The 24,416-nt window shown below is 33.5% G+C and overlaps 1 protein-coding gene across 3 annotated transcripts; it reads left to right on the top strand.

Moving 5' to 3' along the window:
• Window positions 1-1,799: 1,799 nt before the first annotated feature.
• LOC119080590 (heterogeneous nuclear ribonucleoprotein K) lies at window positions 1,800-23,753 on the top strand. Of its 3 annotated transcripts, XM_037188985.1 has the most exons (11): window positions 1,800-1,929; window positions 12,765-12,928; window positions 13,619-13,675; window positions 14,754-14,797; window positions 16,712-16,784; window positions 17,686-17,781; window positions 19,018-19,730; window positions 19,880-20,042; window positions 20,118-20,287; window positions 21,955-21,998; window positions 23,135-23,501. In XM_037188985.1, exons 2-10 carry the CDS (start codon window positions 12,773-12,775, stop codon window positions 21,968-21,970), a joined length of 1,488 nt encoding a protein of 495 aa, XP_037044880.1. In that variant the 5' UTR covers window positions 1,800-1,929; window positions 12,765-12,772; the 3' UTR covers window positions 21,971-21,998; window positions 23,135-23,501. The 3 variants fall into 3 exon arrangements, with proteins under 3 accessions (XP_037044880.1, XP_037044878.1, XP_037044879.1); XM_037188983.1 differs by lacking the exon at window positions 21,955-21,998 and having other exon boundaries at window positions 23,135-23,753; XM_037188984.1 differs by lacking the exons at window positions 1,800-1,929; window positions 21,955-21,998 and adding an exon at window positions 9,303-9,456 and having other exon boundaries at window positions 23,135-23,753.
• The last annotated feature ends 663 nt before the right edge of the window (window positions 23,754-24,416 follow it).

Raw genomic sequence — 24,416 nt, 5'->3', positions numbered from 1 at the left:
TGTAAAAGAAAAATCCACACTTTCTATGTCGGGATACCGGTATCCTTGATACAAAATACGTGTATCTCAGTTGGGATACCGGTATCCTAACGTTTTGTAAAAGGAAAATCCACACTTTCTATGTCGGGATACCGGTATCCTTGATACATAATACGTGTATCTCAGTTGGGATACCGGTATCTTAACGTTTTGTAAAAGGAAAATCCACACTTTCTATGTCGGGATACCGGTATCCTTGATACAAAATACGTGTATATCAGTTGGGATACCGGTATCCTAACGTTTTGTAAAAGAAAAATCCACACTTTCTATGTCGGGATACCGGTATCCTTGATACAAAATACGTGTATATCAGTTGGGATACCGGTATCTTAACGTTTTGTAAAAGGAAAATCCACACTTTCTATGTCGGGATACCGGTATCCTTGATACAAATTCCGTGTATCTCAGTTGGGATACCGGTATCCTAACGTTTTGTAAAAGAAAAATCCACACTTTCTATGTCGGGATACCGGTATCCTTGATACATAATACGTGTATCTCAGTTGGGATACCGGTATCTTAACGTTTTGTAAAAGGAAAATCCACACTTTCTATGTCGGGATACCGGTATCCTTGATACAAAATACGTGTATCTCAGTTGGGATACCGGTATCCTAACGTTTTGTAAAAGAAAAATCCACACTTTCTATGTCGGGATACCGGTATCCTTGATACATAATACGTGTATCTCAGTTGGGATACCGGTATCTTAACGTTTTGTAAAAGGAAAATCCACACTTTCTATGTCGGGATACCGGTATCCTTGATACAAAATACGTGTATCTCAGTTGGGATACCGGTATCCTAACGTTTTGTAAAAGAAAAATCCACACTTTCTATGTCGGGATACCGGTATCCTTGATACAAAATACGTGTATATCAGTTGGGATACCGGTATCGTAACGTTTTGTAAAAGGAAAATCCACACTTTCTATGTCGGGATACCGGTATCCTTGATACAAAATACGTGTATCTCAGTTGGGATACCGGTATCCTAACGTTTTGTAAAAGAAAAATCCACACTTTCTATGTCGGGATACCGGTATCCTTGATACAAAATACGTGTATCTCAGTTGGGATACCGGTATCCTAACGTTTTGTAAAAGGAAAATCCACACTTTCTAAGGATACCGGTATCCCTGATACAAAGCTCTAGGATGTTAGAATAAAATTCGCATCTCCAAAATTTATGTGCCTGATACTCAACTGAATCTACCGCCAATTTATCGCCAGGTACTCGTAAAAATTCTCTAAATCAAGTTAGCCAGTGAAAAATGTATGGGCGCGAAATTCCACTATAATATGTGTAATCTCGCGCGGCGCGAAATTACTCGTTACCCTTCAGTGAATTAAGAGCCAACGCTATCTCAAAACGTTTCACGAAATCACTTTAAGCCGACTGTTTTATGACTGAATTTAGGGCTCGGTTGAGGATTTCTTTCGATAGAAGCGATCCCCAGATAAATTGTAACTAATACGAATAGTTCACTCAAAGCCGGAACGGATCGAAAAGTTTAACTGTATATCATTCCACTAGATTTGAATTAACTAGTGCAACATCCGTTTAGCCGAGCTAAAAATTACCTGCGATATTTCACACTCAGATTCGGACAAAATTTAAAACATTTTGAGTAGGAATTGAATTTAACCTCGAAAAGAAACGTTGAGCCAAATTCACCAAAATTTTGAATATTCCCACCATTACGTCGTTCGTCGTTCACTTTTATGCCGCTTACACATTTACCGCCTCCATTTTTCATTCCAACCGATTCAATATTTTTTACCGATACAGTGAGTTTTTTTTTGTCTCAGCATTATTAAAAGAGAGTCGGTGCTTTCTGTCGGTAGTGAACTTATTTTAAAGTTATAACAAATTCATAAAGAAAGGTAAGTAATCATTAATTATTGATATCACCAATCGATGTATAACATTATCGTGAGTTGATTGAGTATATTTTCCATTGTGGGAATGGTGAAATGTGTGAAATAATCACCGTATAATTATTGCATTTCAAAATGTATGATTATGTCGGCCGAATATAATTTCAATCGAAAAATCGAAAATGTCTGCCTCCCGTTTTTTCCGATCCGTACGGTGTGATGCTTCTATTCAGGCTGGAGATAATGGTTTTCGTGAATTTTTTATTTATTTAAACGCTTCGTTTCCTTATCAATTAGAAATTGCTGATTATTTTGAACTGTGCCGAGATCGTTGCACTTTGATTAAAATGTCGTTCGATTTTGGATCGTTCGTTTTCTTGGTCGTAGTGTTACATATAGAAAAAAGTCAATCAATTGCTAGTTAAAACGTCTTCGGCGCCAATTATTTTTGTTATCAATCAATTTCGGGTTGTTTATTTCGACAGTTCTATGGTCGAAGGGGTTTGGTGTCGAAAAAATCGGGAATTAGAGTTGATAGTTTTTCATCCCTGACAGACGCCATATTTTATTTTTTTTTATTAAAAATTATACTACAAAGGTCGCTTGTCGGTTCTATACATCGAAGCATTTCGAATGTTCAATTATTTTAGTTCTTATACCAACAAGCTTCTGTTTCTGACGCCCGTTCGTGTTTACATTTAACACGCTCGTCATTCCATACTGAATTTTCTTGCAAAGAAGATTTTTTTATAATTTTCCTTCCTTTGCCCTATAAATTCCACTATCCACAACGAGGATGCTATATGTAATATGTGTGTATATGGAAGGCGTCATATCAATTCATATATATAACAACAACAATTTACTATGGTATCTTATATTGTAATGTTGTATTACAACCTTTTTTCGCTTCTTCTTTTAAACTTGTCTAAAAGATAAAACGTGTTCTACGGTTGGCTCCGTGTTGTTGTATATTTCTCCTGGTACATCAAATTCAGATACTTTTATGATTCGATCACTTTTATAAAAAGAATTTCAGCAAAACGTCTCGAGTTGCATGTCGCTTATATTTATTTATAAAATGTAGCTGGTATACAGGTGCAAGTGAAAACATAACAACAAACCCATGTATGGTAATGCTATTTAAAAAGCGAGAAAAAAAAATCGTAAAATTAAATAAGTTGATCGCCTTTTATGCAGAGTCATTGCATTGCTATGTAACATTTTTGTTATTTTCTTATTTAATGAAATCTCCGGTTAGATTATGCGGAGGAGAATATTAGAAATACTGACCTAGTTGTGGAAATTTACTTATCTGGCGGCACTGTGAGTATATTTTCGAACGATGCAGTTGTGAAAATATTTTCTGTGTGTTTAACAGTGTCACACCTTACGACTTTCCTCTTCCTCAAAACGGTTCCGAAGCGTTTTTACGAACTATTTCCTGCATCCGGTATCTAAATCGAAATTCACAATTTTAATGCGTCAGTCAGAGCTAGGAGAATTTTTTGCAAATTGTTTCGGATGAATAACTGACATTCAATGGTTAATGTTACATAATATGTCGAATATCCAAAGGGTAATCCTTAACAATTACGAAAATCCAAATTTCTCTAAATGTTTTTGTTACGTAAAATCAGCCCATGACTCTGAGAACCAGCAATTGACGTTTTTCAGTCTGTAGCGTATTGGTATCATCAGTCAAACCTGTCATAAAATGCATTTGTATTTATGTTTGATAATGTCACGTCGATTGTATTATGAGACTAAATTTTGCTCTACGAGGCAAAATTTTCCAACGTTTCCGACATTGAACCATCACTGTTTTAATCACGAGCATATTTTACTTCTAATTCGAAATCCGATCTAACTAACGTCATAAAACCACTTGAATTAACAATTTAACTGATCCAAAGTTAATAAAACGATGTACGTGCATAGATGTACACACACACAACAGCAACAGAATGGAATTTCATAAATCAATCAGCGAATTTCAACTATACTTCAAAGCCGAAATTACCATTTAATTAAAATGATCCGATTTTGCGATAGTTGCTATATGTTCCAATGGTGGTACTTTATGCGTTCACTCATTGTGTTTGATACTCTCTGTACAATATTTCATCGTATAACTTTTTGATGTAAAAGGGTAGTATAAACACAAATCTGTTTGTGTGGAACATTCAATGTTCAAAAAGTAAATCAATACATATATACCAACACCGTCTGCGATACACTCTCTACGTTCGCGTTCTTTCTTCAAATCCCATTGTCTTTCTTATCCGAAATCGGAGCTTTTCTGTGCATATTGAATTACTTTCCATTTTTCTAATTTATATTTTAATTAACCCATCGCATATCTGTCCACTTTTTTCTGCGAAGCAGCTATTCATAACATCTAGCGATGAAAAAGAAACCTCTTACCAGTTGGACATATTCGTCTTTCTTGTGTACCTGTCGCAAGTGTTCTTTTAATTTTCATTTGTGGTAGACAGGTAATATAGAACTGTTGCTGATAATATTTTTTCACGTGTGCCATTATCAATATTTCACACCTTCTTGATATCTCTACCGTCCGAACTTTTGTTTGTTCGAAGTGTGTAATATCTTAGCCTCATATCATACTTCGTCTTACAATTTATCGTTGGAAAAACGTTACCTGCCACAGGTAATTTTTCAGAAATTGCCCCAATGAAAAAACGTTTTAAAACCTTCGTTTAAGCTTCACACAGAATTCATTGAATAATGACAGGTAATAAGGCGCCGTCCTTAATATAAAAACCAAGCTACATTTTCGAAGAATAGGATGCTTGACATATTCATTCAAATTTTTTTCGTCAGTGTTCAACATTAGGCATATGATTCGGAACAAATTTTCTCTACGCTCTGCGGTTTTTCACAGAGTTTGTATGCTGATCATTTGGAGGTTGTTTAGGTATTTACACTTGTATGTTTGTCAGGGGCACATACGACAAAAAAAAACCAACCAACCAATTCTAAAATGATACTCATAAATAGCTATAAATGAAATTAAGTGAAATATTTGAGTGAACTCTGAAAGGTATATATTGTCCATTTGCAACTAGCTTACGTAAAAGAATAGAAAATTATTACGAAAAAAATCGAACTCTTTTAAAAATTCATAGACTTTGAGTCGACACGCAATGCAAGCATTAACTTCGATGGTTGTATGAGTGTGTATGTGTACCACCGTCTATTATTTTTTTTCCCCGGGTTGAACATACTAAGTAATATGAACAATAACCGAATATGTATGATGCATGATACATTGTAATGCTTTGTACATTTAGAACTAAGTTCTGTAGTTTTGTCCAATCAGAAAAATATTTTTTATCTAAATAAAAATTTGGTTGGTGTGTTGGGAGCTCAAGTAGTGTCATTAAGACACTCACAGAGATTAAACACGGGACGATCGAAATTAAACCTAAACTTTTAGAGATTATTTTCTAAAGTTAAACGAACTTGTCTCGCAAAAGACGGTTCGACTTTCATCTGTTTTTTTTTTCTGTCATCGTGTAGAATTTAATGTCTTTCTTATTTGTATACCGACCAATGTTGCACGATAAAATTACATCCAGATACCAAAATATATATGTTTTTGTTTAGAGTGGTTCAACATACGGTTAAATGCTAAATAAAACATGCATTCCGTATTATAGTTTTCCTTTTGTGTGTATGGTTTTTTTCCCTTTACCATGGCAACGTATTGTTTGGACATGCAAAGAAGCATAAAGATAATTGGGGAAATATCCATAATATTGTGGTTGGATCATCGATGTAAATGGAAAATTGTCGACTAGATATGTATAAATGTATGACGGATATGGTTGAACGACTGTCCTGACATATTTTCACATAATAATTAAATTGACTTGTAATTTCTACCCCCCCTCTTCAGCCGAATCCATTCCTGACGTTTTTTCTTTATTAAACGTTTTGGTTGCTCATAAATTTAAAAATTCAGTTCGTCATTGCGGTTTCATGTAACACTGAAAATATTTGGAATGTAAATATTATCAATTGATCAACTGGATTTTGCTTGAAGAAACTGGTATTGTCCAAAGTAATAGAAAACTTGAAAAATTCAGAGAAGTTCAGAAAAATTCATTATTAAGTCAAGTCCCTTCCAGAACGTCACTATTGCCAATTTTATGTTAAAAACATTCTTTGATAAAAAAAAGTTCGGTTCTGAATCAGCCTTTGTGTACACTTTTGGATTGGAAAGTTTTCCAAAGAATTGTGTGGAGAAAATTCAGTCCAAAAGTACATTCAACAGAGTTTTTTTTAACTCCAGAATTCCGCGGTACTGATGGTATTCTGTCCATTTTAATTTTAATTTTATGAAACCAATTATAAAGTTGATTTGTATACCACAAACTCTCTCATAAGTTCTTAACAGAAGGTTTATGAAACTCTTTGAAACATTAACTTATGGTCAATACTTATTGGATATTTGATCCCATGCGGCTATTTCAGGTACCTGAACCGGATCATTCATCCACTTCCGAAAATATTACGTCCTTAATCTACGTATTTGTTCACTGTTTCGCTACCCCATTCATTATTACTCATTCATTGGTATGCATAAGGGCAAATTCAACTTTAAATCGCACTAATAGAGCGAATTATACATCTTCTTTAACTATTTAGTTAAAATAACCGTGAAATAGAACAAAAGACCTGAGGTTAAGTGTGTATACGGTTGGTTGTGGCTTCATTAATTTGAATTCTTTTGTTTGTTTTTATTGTTGCATTAACGAGTTTCACTCTAGGGACTCTATAGGGATGGCAATGGTGGGAATAACAATTACATTTCACTGGTGAATGAAAGATGAAAAACACCTGAAAACGTACGGTTTTTATTTTTGAAGAAAGGCGGCACATTGCCACCTCACCTCTAGGGTGTAAATCTGTGGTTAACACATTCATATACAAATTTAGTGAACTAAACTGTGTGCCTACACCGTACATCGTACATGAGTACAACTTGGCTTTAGATTAACAAAAACCGATGTCTACTCTTGTTTTACTGGCTATAAATTGTAATTAAAATGGGGCGAATTGAGCAGTTCTCATTCTTATTAAAAACCAAAAACCAATTCAATTTATTTCGCCAAATTACTGCAACACCATTCATCTACTATATGAAACCTACTTTCCGCTGATACTACTTTCATTCACTTGCGGGAAATATAAAGCTCCTATCGTTAATTAGCTTCTTTATAGTCGTCTCTATGGACACATAAACGACAGCCAATATTGGTACAAATTATTAGCTACTTCGCAATTTGCGGTAGCTGTTAGCATAACAATTCTACAAAAAAACGTATATTACCTTACCTTCACCCACTTTAAATATATGTGTACGTTTTGTTGTAGATAAAATCTATAAATTCTGGTTGGTTGTGCTTTCATTGCTCTAATTTATTAGTGGCGAAATGAAATCGTTTTTAAACGAGTCTCTTATTCGATGGATTAATCAAAATTCAACTTTAAATTTGAATAATAAATCAATTTCTTTAGTAAATCGACACCGTGATGTGGTTGTGGAGCTTTTTTTGAAAAACAAATACAGAAAAGGTTTTGAAATCCTCGTTTTGCAATTAATACTTTGAATGAGTAGGGAAAAGCGTAGGACGCTACACCGGGTTTCTAACATTTTGTTTGGACCCGGGAGTGAATACTGGTCCAGAAGTATGAGACAACAATTAGTTTATCTCACTGTGCAGATCTTCGGATAATCAAAGTTATTGATTGGACTACGACCAATGATCATTTTAAACGGTTTCTCAGTATTTTTCAGTAAAAGTAAGTAATGCCGGAAACACACGAGCAATTTTGTCGGATATTCACCGCAAGCATAATAACGCAGCATAATTGTCGATCCCATCAACGGAAAATTTCTTGTCTGTTTTCGGGCTAAAACAGAAAGCAAAAGGCATAGATTCATACTTCTTGCGTTTGTAGTAAATGTTTGAGTTTGACGGTTTCACATTTATCTCATAAAACATGACGAAGGAGAAATTTCACGAGAGTTTCTGAGGACATTTGTTGTGTATTTCATATTTAGGATAGTTGGAGCAGAGAAGAACGCTTAATTCTAACATTGCCAGATCTTTGCGGTTTTTTAAAGCATTTTTGGATCTGGCGAGTCTGCTTCTTACACATTCAATCATTACGTCCGGGTTGCTATTTTTAATAGTCAAACCATGCTTATATTGAGTTGTAAACCCTATGCGAAAAATGGGAGTTATAATAACCTTGGTCGATTCGTTGGGTGTGTAGACTTATGGCGAAATTAACATCCTTTTTTTCAAAATCTAATTATTATATTAAGGACTGTAAAAAAATCCTTCCGTAAATAGACTAAAAAATATATTTCTTTTGAGCCGTAACCTCAGTATAATTGCTATAAAATTAAAATTATTTCATTTTTCACAAGTGCTGTGTAAAGACAAGTTATTTAATATGTACATTTGTAAACAGCACTGCTTCTACAATATTCACATAATAATCACAGATGCTAAGCCTACATATTTATGATTGTTAAAATGGGTATACAATGGCGAAAAGTAAAATAATAGGTTAAGCTGTGAGAGTCGAAACACCTGCACACAGAGAGGCGGTATGGTATTATAAAAAAAAAAGTTTCAATTTCCTAAGTGCATACGTGTTTCAATAATAACACAGATCTCATTTTATTGGCTCACAATAATTATATTTTTCAATCATTTCTCCTTATTTTCAAATTCACTCTGGTATGTATGCCGTATGGCTATAATGCCGTCAAACGTGACACATTTACGTGGACAATAACGATTGCTACCCTGCTAAAATGTACCTATATCCTACGTGTTTTTTTTTTCCTTGCAACTTAAGTTACATTTAAATGCGTTTTAAGTTTCAGTTTAAATTTAATATTTAATCGAACAATTATACTTTGTTGTTTCTGATATTATGCTCGTTGCTTTTTTTTATTTCTTCTTCCTCCGAAATGCATAATACGCCTTATAATGTGTGTAAACGACGACACCACCACCACCGGTCTCTCTCATATAAAAGCTAGCAAATAGCGAATAGGGTAGTGTTTACATCGGCCGATTGATTAAATTATAAATAATGTCTTTCCGATACAATATAACGGAAAAAGGGGGTACAACAAAGAATGCAATTTTACCTTTTGTGGCTTTATATCGGGTGTTATTACTTTTGTCCGCAATGGACAATAAAATTTAAAAAAAAAATCCTAACAGTGTACCTGTGTGTACATCACCTTATTCAACCATCCCCACCATAAAATTTCCCCATTTTATTGTGTTTGATAAATGGCGTGTCACAACAAATTTTCATCAGTTTTCTATATCCTTTAGTTAAGTAGATAACAAATTACTTTAACATGGACATTTTTATTGTTTTCCGTTGTGGAAATAAAATGAACAGAAAATTTTCATAGAAAAATTTGATAAAATGTTTTGTGTTTGGTTAAAGTGAAAAAGTGTGGCGATTCAGGTGTGTATTTTTGCTGTATTAATCAACTAGAATTAACACTTGTAAACTGGTCAAGTAATTTCCAAATCAAACGATTTTTAATGCTACCAGTTCTGAATAAATTTTTGAGGCATCCGATACTTGGCTAAAATTGGAGCCTAAATTTGTGCGTTTTGCATTTTATTTTCGATGATATTTTCTTACATATAGTCCTTTTTGAAAAATGTAATCGACGACCACAAATGTGTTAGCTTGCAATAAAAAACCGATTTGTTTGTAGCCGTTTGACCACTGGCCAGTTCAAAGTTCATGTAAATTTAGGTAAACTGTTGGCTTCTCTCAGGACTGAACAAATCTAATTTTTAATAAGCACCAACCCATTTGTAGTCGTTATTGCCGTCTTACATTTTCCAAAAATGATTTTGATGAAAAGATATCAGCCAAATTAAAATATAAAACGCACAAATGTGGGCTATAATTTTAGCTAAGCATCGATGTCTCAGTCGTTATTGATTCATCCTCGGGTGATTTTTTTTTTCTAATTTAAATATGCTCGTTGAAAAATGTATTTACGGAATGTGTAGACCCTTTAGCCGAAAGACAGGTCTAAGTGTTTCTGTTATACTGTTCTACTACCTTAATCAATTGGATCGAGTGCCGGACTGGCTACCAAAAGGCTCTTCGGGAAAATTGGGAAAAAGTCTATAAAATTCGACACTTTTTTCATGTAAAAATGTAAAAGGCTCTTTGAGTCCGAATTCCCAGTATGGCCAGTCCGGCACTGATTGGCACTTGCTACTTAATTGATAATAGAGGGAAAAGGGAAAAAAAATATTTCCGAAAATCCAACTCTTTGGTAGTCTTCAAAATTAAATCAACGTAGAATCGGTTAATATTCTCTGAAATTTCGTTTTATAGAAATGTTACGTTGTCAATAAGACTAGAATCCATTAAAAAAGCCGAAAAAGTGTGTATCTTTCAACCACACCTGATGTGATCATTATTTTCAATCAAATGACAAAATCGAATTTGTTTCCACCATTCCGTCAAGACGAAAGAATTCCATTAGTGAAGAAATAACACAAATATATACACAGACCGTTACCTACTTTTCGTTACATTACAAATAACAAAAAGATACATCGGGAAAAAAGTAGGTACCCATTCAGCATGAGAAACGAACAACCGTGAGGTGTAAACAATGTTACGTTAACAAGATTTCTATTTGCCACAGTCATTACAATAAATTTGTTAAATTCATAACTTTTTCGCAATTGGTTAAATGAAATACGCGACAGTAATCCAACACTGGTTACAAGAGATAACCATTTATATATTTACGCTAAACACCCTCGCATGTTTGTTTGTTCCTATTTTAACTCCAATACCCAACCACTGATTCTGTTTAAACAGCTCGGATCGATTTTTGAATTTATTGATAGTTCAATGATTTTTATGCTGAATGTTTCTGAAGTTCAAAACCGAAAGAAAAAAAAAGAAATCACGAAAAAAACGGTAACTTTTTATTAAACAACAAACATAACATATCGTAAAACCGGCTTGCCCATATTTTATGTTGTTTATACAAAAGAATTCGTTCAGTTTCCATTTCTGTACTGAAAATTATTTATTATAAAAAAACATCAAAACAAATTCAGAATTTCAAACTTTGGTGTGATGTAGTTGGCATGAGAGTGTGGGCGCCAACTATGGCATGGCCATTTGAAAAACTAATTGAATAATCATGAGCTAGACATAAGGAATTAATATTCCGCTAGTTTTTTGTTTGTTAAATGATAAATTTAATGATATAACCGAAGAAGACGCGACCAAAAGTGCAATATATTTAACATACAGCCCAGACGTTCATTCACTGTTGACATACAGATCAAATTTGAATATACAATTTGAAAAATCCTTTTGCTATTTTTCAACTATTTTTGTTTGAGTATATAAATATGGTAGATATGGAGCGATGCAGTCAGTGTTTAGAATTGAATTTTGTTTTTTTTTAACCAAACCCACTCAATAACGAAACTAAATCAAGGTGAACTTTAAACGATATTGTCAACATTTTCGAATGAGCTTTTAGAATTCCTTTCACACCTATACTTCCAATGATAATAGTAGATTACGTACGTGCTTCAAAAGTTTTATTTTTCTATATGGAAAACTTGTTGTGAATCGAAATCAAGCCAAGGTTGCAATTTTACAAGTCAAATCAATGATTGGAAAGTTTTTACCTTATTTGCATCTGCTATAGTCAAGGTAAATCTGATTTGGAGACCCTTCGTCTGCTGGAGTGGATTCCGCACTACCAATCGCAAATCGTGTTTATCGTTAGTTGTAGCACATCGAATAGCTCCTTAGAATTGTTAAACATGCTGAAGCTACGCTGTTCATTTGTTAAGATATTTTTTTTTTTTTTGAAAATAAATTAAATGAAATGAATTACATAACTGCTTCCAAATCGTTGATATTGTTGTGATACTTCAGCTATCGCTATTAACCTCCCACCCGTCAAAAGAAAACTTGGAAGTAGGTACTTAATCTACTATTCCATAGACTGAACACACATTAACAGTCAGTCCATTACGACTAATTAGACGGTTTTGATTGATGTTTTTGTGATCAAAAAAAAAAAATTCTTCTTAACAACCAAACAAAAAACTAACCGTAGCTTCCATCGCAGATTTTGTTTGTTTATTTTTAGTATACAAATAATATTCAAATTGCGATTATTATGTTGTTAAGTTGTGAATGGGAAGACACTCAATGTATTTTCATCGATTGATGCATAATTTAGTAAATAATTAAATAAATGGATGGCTAAATGGACGATTCATAAGTTATTAACGAGTTTAATTCGTTTAGTTGATTTATTATAATCACAACAATCGTCATCAATGTCTTAAAATACCAATAATTATGGTGTGAATTACAGGTTGATGTTTGTGCTGAATTAATAGCAACGGTCATTTATTTGACTTACGCATTAGTAATCGATCGTCCTAAGTTTGATTATTGAGATTTTGTGGTCTCATATTCTTTTAGGGAAAATCCATTTATCTTCCAGAGAATTTCCGAATGCCCCTTCTTCAGCCTTCGATCCTAATTTGGTTGATTCGATTGACGGAGATAGGGAATTCTGAGACTCAGGATTACTGAATGTGAGAGTGTGTGTTTATTCTAATCTAAAAATCATCGTAGACACTGGCAAATGTTTGTGTACTAGAGTGTAGTGTGTATGCATTGATCAGCGACAACATTATTTTGTATATTTTCTCGCACAAAATTTAATAATTTTTTTTTTGTTTCATTACTTTCAGGCTATAACATGAAACGTGAAAACCAAAATGGTGACGACGATAACCAAAATGAAGGAAATAATGGTTCTGGAGGAGGTGGAGGAGGCGGTAACAATGGCGGCGGTCGCGGCAATAAACGCTTCCGTGGAAATGATGAGACTATCAGACTGTTGATTCCAAGCCGCGTAAGTAATTTAATTTTCTTGTACTTTGCTTGACTAAACAACTGACCATTAAAGTACAGCGCTAATTTGTACTGGTTCTGTCCCCGTAATTTTCGGCAAAGGTTTTATACGCCAGATATACGTCGGTGGTCTAGGACAGTAACTCAAGAATTTTCACAATTTAGTGTTTAAAGTATTTTTGGTATCAAAAGTTTAGGTTCCGGTGAACAATTCCAATTGAAAATTACGAACTGAGTAGATTCGTATACTTTAACAAAAAACGTCTTTTTCATTTTTCAACATAAGATGAAGCGATTCTATTAGCTGAAAAACCATTTGCTGATCATTACATCGTTGTAAACTCGTTGTACTCACTTAAAATTCGAACAGTTATAATTGAATGTCCCAATTCAAAAATTTGTGGATCTCGCAAAGCCTATTTTTAGTGAAATTCTCGAACCGATTGCTCATATGCTATAAGAAGTCCCTAATACAATTAAATTACGTGTTGGTGTTCTAACTTCCATGCTCTTTGAACACATGCTTTCAGAAATTGTAAGTCGTGCGCTACATGATCGGTGGGATGAACGTACTGTCAGAAACAATTTCCTAACACTCAACCACACCGGTCTAATTAGATTGAAATTTCCCATTCCTCACACATAATAACGATTACACCCGTCTAAAATTTGAATAATATTAAATTTTCAGATTGCCGGAGCTATTATCGGAAAAGGTGGACAGCACATTAACCGCTTGCGTGCTCAGGTTTGTTTAATTTTTTATTAGCCATATCCCTTCCTTCAGAAGTATAACAAAAAAAAAAAACATGCCAAGCATTAAAAAGGAAGTTACACACACATAGAAAATGAAAAGAAAAAAAACTTTTTAATTTTTATTTTTTCCAAAGTAACTTTCCAAAGTGCTTTCAAAATTAATATACAAGGCTTTCCCTATATATACATTCTAAGCTCTTTATTTTTTTGGATTTTTTTTTTATTTTTTCTTTTTAATATTTTTAAATTAATCTTATTTTTTAAGGCTTTCAAATTTATAATGTTTAACTCAATGAAATTTTCTCATTTCTCCTCCCATATATATTGCCTGCCCCTCTGAACAACTGATCTGCCGATCCAACGACTGTGATTACCCAAAATAACTGCTACACATCAACGACATCCATGTTATTATCTGGCCTTCACCAAAAAAAAAAAAATATAAAAAACCAAACTATATATTTATGCCCGTGTCCCGTCTGCATACACTGTTAATCTGGAATCTGAACCGAAATGACAAAACAATATATCTAAAAACAAACAAAAAAAAAATTCAACACATAATTTTGGTGTGTGGCTTTGTAACGGACAATTTCAATTTGTTCAACTTGGATGCAAACGTGAATTCATTTTGTGATTTTACCCGAAAACTTGAAACAAAACATTAATTGGCTGCAAAACACTCGTTATTGTTCCTAATTTTATCGTCAAAAAAATCAATTTTTTTTTGAAAATACCGCCGATTTTCGTGAACAATTTTGTTTTTTTATTTTTATTTTGTTTTTGTGCTTTTTTTAAAATATCAAATCTGCGATCAATTCCAATTGCTCTGTAAAATTTTTCAAATCACTCGAATCTTATTTGTTATTCGCTGAAAAATACTGAATGACTTGTTGATCACATAAAAAAACAACGAACTACTTGAATATTGTCGAAATCTGAATTACCGATGTCCACCACCATAAAATGTAATTTTGTGTGCCAATAATACCGAAAAAAAACTATTCATCGATTCCATAAAAAATCCTTGATTGTTCAACGTGTCTAATCTCATCAACACGATAATGCAGTATAAAGCCACCATTAATGTAGAGGATTGCCAAGGCCCCGAACGGTAAAGAATTTCTTAATTTATTTATTGTCTTTTAATAAAAATTAAAAAATTTTAAGAAAATTACATTTTAAACAAAAAAACCTTTGTCTGTAAGATTTGTTTTTGTAAAAAAAAGTGCACTTTTAGGTAAATTAGTCGTTTTCTTCAGTTGGTAAAAAGGGTAATGAATTATTTTAACCGAAAAAAGATAGAATTGTTTGTGTATACGATTTCCTTACTCATTTTATTTATAATTTTTTTTGTTTTGTTTGTTCATTGCGTTGTTATCATCTCGCAATTCATTGTGTTATCCCCATATTTTACCATGTAACTTGTCCGATCCGTTTTTTTTTATCTCATTGTCTGAGTTCTAATTATTTTTCCCCCATTCCCCATTTTATGTTCTTTTTGGTTGGTTGATGTTCCATAAATTTTACAGAAGCAAAACCACTTCTAGAAATGAAATTCCATATGAAAATTTTTAATTTTTTTAATTGTTTTGTTTTGACGATCGGCTAACCAGCTAAATTTTATTTAAAAACTAACGGGGGAAATTGCTTTTTTATTCATTAAAAACGGCAGAGGTGAATTTAACACGAACAAATAACAATTAGGCTTGGTGATTTTCGTTAATTTATATTTGGTTAATGGAGATTCGATTGAAGATGTCGTCGAAATTGGTCAACACATTTTTGCGCTGATTGTTTCAAATGAAAACAGTCAGGTTTTACTCCACAGTATCAGATGAAGGTGGAAACAAGACACCTTAGGCGCGCTATTTGGCAGATCGAATCCTTCCAATCTTTACATCGTTCATTTGCTAGTTTTGAACATACGACACTCGTCAAAACTCTCTTGGTTCACATGTCCTTTTCGATTTTTAAATCGTTTAATTTTTTTTGCATAAATTAGCATTTCAAGACTTACATGAACTTTCCGTGAACACTTGAACGGCGAGAGGTATATATGAATATATTTATTCCACCTTCTTGAATCGTCAGAAAACCGACAAAATTCAATCAAATACTTTTTCTACCAATGAATAGCTTGCTTAAAATCATCAGGCCTAAGTTATACTAATTCAAACTTATACTGTGGATAAAGTTATTTGATAAAGCAATGATACTAATAATAAGAAAAAGAGTTAACCTGAAGGGATAGTGGTTGTTGTGTTAACCTGAATCTAATTTATCGATACAATCAACGTAAAGACATTTATTAATGGTAACTGATGTGAAATTGGACCTTGGTCCTTTGCCGGAAACAACACCAAGCGTACATTGTTGTAATACTTATTCCCGGTGTGTCTAAATATTCTTGAAGGCTTCAGACCTTAATTGTTTTACGTTCCTTTACACTTTATCTTCACTAATGACGGAATTTTCTCGACAATGTACAGCTCCTTGGATGTCCGTCCTCATAATACATTCTTATGCATGACAATTGTAACCAATGTGTATGTTGATCATAACGTCCCGATTGCATTATGTCCAAACCAAATTTTCGCGGTATTTTTTGTCCTGTGGAAATGTTTATTCTACAGTTGGATATGCCATCAGATTTTGGTGGTTTTTTCTCAATTTTTTCTTCATTACGTGTCGTTTCACCTAAACATTATATTCATTTTTCATTTTAATGGTTTCGAAATTTGCAAATATTTTTCATTACTCTTTTTAACGTGTTGAATGAATCCTTAGGATATGATAAGATTTATGGTTTAAGATTTTAACTAAATGATCCATCAAGGTCTTGTCTTTGAAACCGAATTGCCAAATTCTTATGAACCGATTCTGATTTCTTTTTAATTTTTGTTTTTCAATCTCAAATTGTTAGAGAGAAAAAAATGAGAATTTTTTTTTGTAAAGAAGAAAGGAATAGCATTTATTGTCGGTCACAATTTTTCACATAACTAATTACTAATTTGAATGTTTACAGCACTGTTCATGTGTCCGCTGAATTTGACAATGCCATCAGTATCGTGGAGGAAATGCTGAAAAATTTCGACGAGGTAAGACTAGTCAATTTTATTTTACGGTTAGAGTTCTACGAAAGAGGTTTGATAGTGTTGATGCACCATCTTAGCCGTTTATTTCGTACATCTCGACTCCACTGTCAAATCAACATCTGTATCTTCTTTGTAATTCGAAATGTTTCCACAATGTGTGAGCCCATTGAACCCTCTCCACTTTTTATTGTGCCACCTCAGTTTTTTAATTTTATCATTTTCAAAGTCAGGGTGTTTTAATAAATATTTTACTTCTACATGTCGAGTCGACGGACTGTATCGAAAAACTAACTTTTTTTAAAGTACCAAACTTTCGTTTAAACCATCATATTCCACTCGTCGACGACATACATGGTTAAAAGTTATAATTTTATTGTTCGTTTCCATTATTAAATGTTCGAATCGAAAGTGCTATCATTTTTATTTTATTTTTTTTATTTTTTTTTAAACGAAAGAACAAACAATTTCGTACACCACACAGAATATATTTAATGTATTGAACAGACAGAATGTCGCCGCGGTCAGAATGAATTTTTAAACATGTAATTACGGAGAGGGAACACGCAACCTGGAAAAGTCTTGAATATATTTGTTTTTAAATGTTTTTCGAGAAATTGAAACTTTTTTTTTACATTTTCCGAATGGAACGTTGCAGCCTGTTTTTAATGAAATACAATTTTCAAACTTCTCATTCTTTACTTTGTAAGTTTGTTCCGAAGTATTACAAAAAGATAAATTGAATTAGTAATAATTGTTCCCGTGAGTGGAATTTTTGGATTATTAGCATCCACCGACTTGACACTCTATTGAACGATTGTCTTTTTTGTTGCATGTTTCACTTATTTGGTAACACAAAGTAAACATCGTCCATTCGTTTACCAATTCCTTTTTTATATATTTCTAGAAGGAAGACGAGTACGATGTCCGTATGCTGATTCACCAAAGTCTTGCTGGATGTGTCATTGGAAAGGGTGGCAGTAAAATCAAAGAAATCCGTGACGTAAGTGAAAATAACATTTTATTAAATTTTACATTTTAAACATCAATTTCCCAAAAGTAACATTTAAAACATAACAAAAAAATCCATTTCATCGTTAATTTAATGAGATATAATCACTAAAATTCCCTGACTAATACGATATTCTATATTGATTGGCTATTACTAATACCTAGACCGCAAAGTAAATGGTTAAGTAAATAAAAAAATTCTTTTGCTTCTGTTGACATTAATTGGTTGTCCTTAGTAACGTGCAGGTTACCGGACTTTTTTTTATATTAATCGCTACACAAGTTTACGTGGTCATATTCCATTCAAAATGAAAAGAATTAACTTTGAATTATTATAAAAAAAATCAATAAAACCAACAAATATATGCACAGAGAGATACAATAGGGATAGGGAGAGAGGGAGAGTGAGAGAGAATGGTTGACCATAAATAATATAGAATTATTATCGTGTGATTCGTGTCCGGTGACCATATTCACTTCGACCGATATTTACGTGAATATGGAACTAGATAACAATTATAATGTATTAACCAATCCAGTGGCGAAAGACGTTCGTTGCTATAATTTTGATTACATGTCTCTTCGACAAACACATGTCATTTTTATTGCTGTTAGGGAGAAATTACATTACCAGTTTTTTAACGTGCAATGACAATCCATGGACAGATCAGAATATGTTTATTAATAAAAGGCAAAAAAAATGGGAAAATTTTCTCGTTATTAATACAACACCAATTGTATGATGCATAATAAATGTGCGATGGTAGTAATTTTCTGCTCTAATAATATGCACGAAGAGACAGTGTAACTATTTTCAGTCATGGATGAGAGATTCAAAACACTTTCGAACCATATGTTATCTTCTGTTATCCAACAATTGTACTCTGTGACTTGAATAAACACCTGGGCGTCGAAAAAAAAATCCATTTTTTTATATTAAAATATAATTATGGAATACCATTGTACTGACGCACATTCAATGAAATGAATAGTGTGTCTCGTTGCTTGAAATTATTTGCTTTGAAACAAAAAGTAATGTTAAACTGTTGACCTATTTATTTGAGCCACAGTGTTCGGAACATATCAAATTGATCTGGTGTTATTATAAAATTAAACTGGCCGATCTGTCATACTGATCTGAATCTGATTTAAATTCTTGTCGATATACTAAAGAATATTCTATCATAGAGCCACTGAAAACTGATTTCTTCTTCTCATTTCATTTTAGAAAATCGGTTGCCGTATTTTAAAAGTCTTCTCGAACGTCTGTCCCCAAAGTTCCGACCGTATTGTACAGTGCGTGGGAAAAGCTGACCAGGCCGTCGAATCCATTCGTGAAATACTTGATTTGGTGAAAGAAGTACCAATTAAGGGACCAGTTCAAAACTACGATCCCATCAATTACGACGACTTGTTTGCCGATAAGTACGGTGGATTTGGTGACAACGGTGGACGTGGTGGCGGCGGTGGTGGCGGTGGAGGCAATTTCCGAGATGGTGGTGGTCGATTCGATCGCCGCGGAGGTGGAGATGATCGTGGCTTCGATCGACGCGACGGTGGCAGACGCAATGATAGACGAGACAATAATGGTGGTGGTGGCGGCGGCGGCGGCGGTCCACGTGGAATGAGAGATCGCGATTTTATTGATCCGTGGGCACCGAATCAAGGACCAATGGGCGGAAATAACTTTGGTGGAGGAGGCGGAGGTGGAGGCGGAAACGGTTTTGGAAACAGTTTCGGTGGAAATATGGGAATGGGAGGCGGTGGAGGCATGGGAGGTGGAGGAAATATGAGTGGCAATGGAAATATGGGCGGTGGTGGTGGAGGAGGAGGAGGAGGAAGTTTCGGCAACCAAGGCAACATGGGACTTGGAAACAGTTTAGGAAACAATGGTGGAATGGGAAACAATATGGGAGGCGGACTTGGTGGAGGATTTAACAGGTGAGATCATTTGAATATCTTAGTTTAAAGTAGCGACAATGCCAAGGTAAATTGTCAAGCATCGTCGTCTTAATGTATTATTGTTTCAACTTCTACAAAATCGTTAAACCGAGAAAATATTAACAATTTCAACACTTTGAAATTTACAGTGGAATGGGCGGACCTGGCAACAATATGAGTGGAAACATGGGCGGTGGTAATATGGGCCCAAACAATGGTGGTGGAAATTTCGGTGGTAACAATTCAGGCGGCGGTGGTGGTGGTGTTGGTGGTGACGATAAGAATACCACTCAAGTTACCATTCCCAAAGATGTAAGTGATCCAGATCCTTTTCCTTGATTTTGTTTGTATGGCGACGATTACAATAACAATCTTCCAATTATCCAGTTGGCCGGAGCTATTATCGGTAAGGCCGGTGGACGAATCCGTCGCATCCGAATGGAATCGAACGCTTTCATTACAATTGATGAACCACTACCGGGATCCACAGACCGCATTATTACAATCACCGGTTCGCCAAAACAAATTCAAATGGCACAGTATCTGTTGCAACAAAGGTAATTACTAATTTGTTTTGGTTTCTTTCTTTGTTTGACGGAGGTATAATAATTCGTAGTTTTAAATTAAAAATTGTTTCGACTAACAATAACTGTTTACTAAAAAAAAACTCATCCGTTGGTTGGTTCTCGTCTACGGTCATTTTTGTTTCATTTAATAAAAAGCTTTTTTTTACTGTTTGTTTCTTTCCGAATCCGGAAGTGAATGTAATTAACATAAATGCTAAAAATTACTTTTAAAAAAATCGTAAATAACAAATAATGTTTCGGGATGGCTATGGACTTATATGGCACATTTTGTATGGAAGACTAGTGATTTTGTTGTTTCGATTTTAAAAATTAACAAAAAATCTCTTGTCTTTCTACGATGTGTGTTGCTTTCTGCAAACTCTCTTTACAATAACAAAAATTAAAATAATTTTTCATGGTTTCGCCTCCTTTTGTTGGTTCATTTACTGTTTGGTTTGAGTGAATATAAAAATAAAAGTGCAAAGTGATGTGTCGTTGATAATGTCCTCTTCATAATTGCATAACGATATCTGTGATTTATATGAATAAAACAATAAAACTTAGAAAGATCGAAAAGGAGTTTCGTTGAGACTCTTCTTTCATACTTTTGTGTTTACGCGGAATGGTTACCACCTATACGACATATTAGCTTGTAAAAAATAAATCAATGCGAGGACTGCCATCTTTAATTACGTAGATATTTCAGAAAGTACTTAACGTTTTTCCTTCTGAAATGTATGATTAAGCCTGGAAGTAGAGTCACCTATAAGTTTCATGAATGTCATACAGACTTATTTTATTCAAGAAGCTAAAGTAAAAAAGTAATTTTCCCCTCTAACAAATTTTGTGTATCGAGCTTGTGTGGTAGAGATCGAGTGAAATGTGCTGTCTCCATCAGTCATTTACAGAAATATTTTATGAAAATGTTGGTAGAATTTATCTTGAATTTATGGTCGTTTGAACCTTCAACTTGACTATCGATAAAACTAAAAATATCATTTCGTAAAGACCGAATAAATGTCAATCCAATTTTTCACTAATCCTCGGATTCTCACGAAATTTTAGTAGAGATTAGAAGTAACATTAAAGTTCATTCGTTAGTGAGTGTGTCATGCTAAAATATCAAAGGAAATATCGAAACTGTGGACGAAGATCACCTCTTGCTTTATCCTTATCCTTTTTGAGTGGAATACTCTATGAATGAAACATCCGGATATCAGTGAAAATAGTTGTGTAACACATAAATATCTACATTTTATCAAGTTGCATTTGTCAAGTGATTGGCCATAAACATTCCAAATTCGCCCGGATAGTATATGTCTAGGCAGTGTTTCTGATCCGGAAATCCGATAGGTCTAATTTATATCGGTCTATTTTTGGAGAGTAGATAAATAGAAACAATTCCAATCATTGTTCGGTGAGAGTTTAGTTCGTACGTCGTGGAAGCAGCAACAAAATTGTGAATATAAAAATTCTATTTGAACGACGATTGAGATGATCGAATTCAAAATTGTTTTCTAAAGTTTGATCAAGTGATTCGTGAAATAAATAAATTAGGCAAACGATTTTGCCAACACATTCTAAAACAAAATACAAAAAATAAACAAACAAAAAACCAAAAATTTCTCTAATTGAAACCTTTATCTTATTGTTCACAGTTGCAGCAAAAATTGAATAAGATCATCTCAATCCGATCAATTAGGTTTGTAAATATGAAAAAAAAATGTTTTTTTATTTGTCTGTCCAGTCAAAAATTCCAAACGATCTACTCTATAGTCTAAGACTTAGTTTTCGATTTCAAACAAAAAATTACATTTGACCATTTTTTGTTCAATAATTTTAACTTTCACCGAATAATTTAACTTCTAACAATGTCACGACAAGTTTACCTGTTTACGATCTATCCAGAAAACTGGCTGCAGTAACGGAAATTAATAAACGTCATATTTGGTCCTCGGGGTTTGTCATAGTCAGTTAATTCATTTAAAAAACGGAAAAGTAAAACCGGAACCAGCAGATTGATCAGGAAAATAAAAATGCCAAATTTGTTCAAGTAACCAAATTCACTCAGAACATTTTCTGAAATAGTTTCGGTACAATACTCGTCAGAATTAGCTGTCCTGCCGCTTGCAACAAAATCAATAAAATCGAACTCGTTTCTTAAATTGAGCACACACAATCATTTCAATGAGAATTTAAAATAAACGAACAAATTAAATGACATTTGTGCCACCGAGAATTGAAATACGACTCTTTTCAGCACTCATTTTAGTGTTGTAAAGTGACTTATTTCAGCACCCGTTTGATGTGATATTACAACACTCAAAGCAGTGTTGATATGGAATTTGTATGAGTTGTTACAGCATTCGTTTGAGAAAATGCAAAGCAATGTGATCGATCAAATTTGTAGAGTGATAGTTTACAATGAAAATTATGATTTTTTGTGCTCTTGTCTATTTCAATTCTCGGTTGGCACAAAGCATGATGTGTTACAAGTATTGTAATGTTGATTTTTTCAGCACACGACCCAATTTTCCTTACTCGCTCCGCTCGTAAGGAAAACTTGGGTCTAGTGCTGAAAAAATCAACATTACAATACTTGTAACACAACATACTATTTCTGTACGTTGTCGTTTGTCGACCTGCCGGAGATAATAATTTTCTACTCAGCATTTGACCTTAATCGATTTTTATAGGAAAAAAATTTTTGTGATACTAATACGCTTCAACAAATTGTTTTTGTGAAAGTGTTGAATAGTGATCTGTCTGCCTTTTTTTCGTAAACTCTGGTGGATTGTTATCCAGTTTCTAATAATTGTTTTTTTTTACAAATTTCAGTGTCCACGAACATCGACGACAATATTAATAGTTGTTGATGCCACACACCCAGGACATATTTACGTAGAATGTAAGAATACAAAACAACATCAAAAACAAACACGAAATTCGTCACTTCTTCTCTGAAATCTGGAACATCATTTCTTCATTCCAATAATGTAAAGTTATTCGCCTATTTGACACCACATACACACACACCGTAAAAACGATCCCCATATTTACCAACCATCACCATTATTGATTGAATCCCTTTTCTATGAAAAAAATATCAATTCAACGAACGGGCATTTTAAGGAGCTGTTAAAAGATTTATAAGTAAAATATCCAAAACAAAACAAAGAAATCAACAAATTGAAATTACAAAAAATATAATTTGTATATAAAATCAATTTCCAACTTTTACATTAATGTAATCCAGCAAACGCTAAACAATATTGCAATTTTAGTGGGTAGTTTGTATTGAATGTCGTAAATGAAAAATATGATTTTTTTCTTTGAATATTATTGGACGATTTAACAATTGCAAAAAAAGAAAGAAAATATTAAACAAAAACAAAACAAAAAACAAATTACTAATTTTCTTACTGAGGATGAGAGTACAAAAAAATGTAAAAAAATGAAACTTTAAAAAGGAAAAAAAATTCACAAAAAAAAATTAATTAAAAACAAAAAACTTATGCCAAATGTAAACAAATTTTAATTTGTTAAGAATTGTACGTCTCCGCCGAATTTTTTTTTTTTAAATATTGTTTTCATTCGATTTTATCCGTTTCATAAGATATCATCTTATTTAGTATACTATACAATACGTTTAATGACTCATTTAAGTAAACAATTTTTTTTTTAAATAAAAACTGCGATTGCGAATGCATTAAGAAAAAATGTTTTTCTATTTCAAATACCGTTTCGCATTAACAACGAAATGGTGGTCCTAGAAGATATTTTTAGTCACTCGATTACCTCTTTTGATCGGACTCCTTGTGTCAATCCGCTTACTTAACGTTTTTTGAGCTTTTCAGCTATCATACATGAATCATACATGTTCTTCCTGTGCTCACATATGGAGCGGAAACGTTAACAAAAGCTTCCGAAAATAAACTAAGAGTGGCACAAAGAGCCATGGAACGAAGTATGCTTGGAATTACGCTCAGAGATAGAATGAGAAATCAATGGATTCGACAACTATCAAAAGTCGTTGATGTCATGGAAAGAATACTTACTTACTTGGCAGCCGTTGTCAACCCAATCGGGTTTTGACTGACTCTACTAACTTCCTCCAATC

Source organism: Bradysia coprophila, unplaced genomic scaffold, assembly GCF_014529535.1.
Source record: "Bradysia coprophila strain Holo2 unplaced genomic scaffold, BU_Bcop_v1 contig_350, whole genome shotgun sequence".
Taxonomy (NCBI): Eukaryota; Metazoa; Arthropoda; class Insecta; order Diptera; family Sciaridae; genus Bradysia; species Bradysia coprophila.
The sequence above is the reverse complement of the archived record's forward strand: the minus strand, read 5'-3'. Positions and strand labels throughout refer to the sequence as shown.

Coding starts and splice junctions, on each gene's coding strand:
- LOC119080590 (XM_037188983.1), top strand. CDS start 12,773: ATGAAACGTGAAAACCAAAATGGTGACGACGATAACCAAAATGAAGGA. Junction 16,785..17,685: donor TGCTGAAAAATTTCGACGAG/GTAAGACTAGTC, acceptor ATATATTTCTAG/AAGGAAGACGAGTACGATGT. Junction 20,043..20,117: donor AAGTTACCATTCCCAAAGAT/GTAAGTGATCCA, acceptor CCAATTATCCAG/TTGGCCGGAGCTATTATCGG.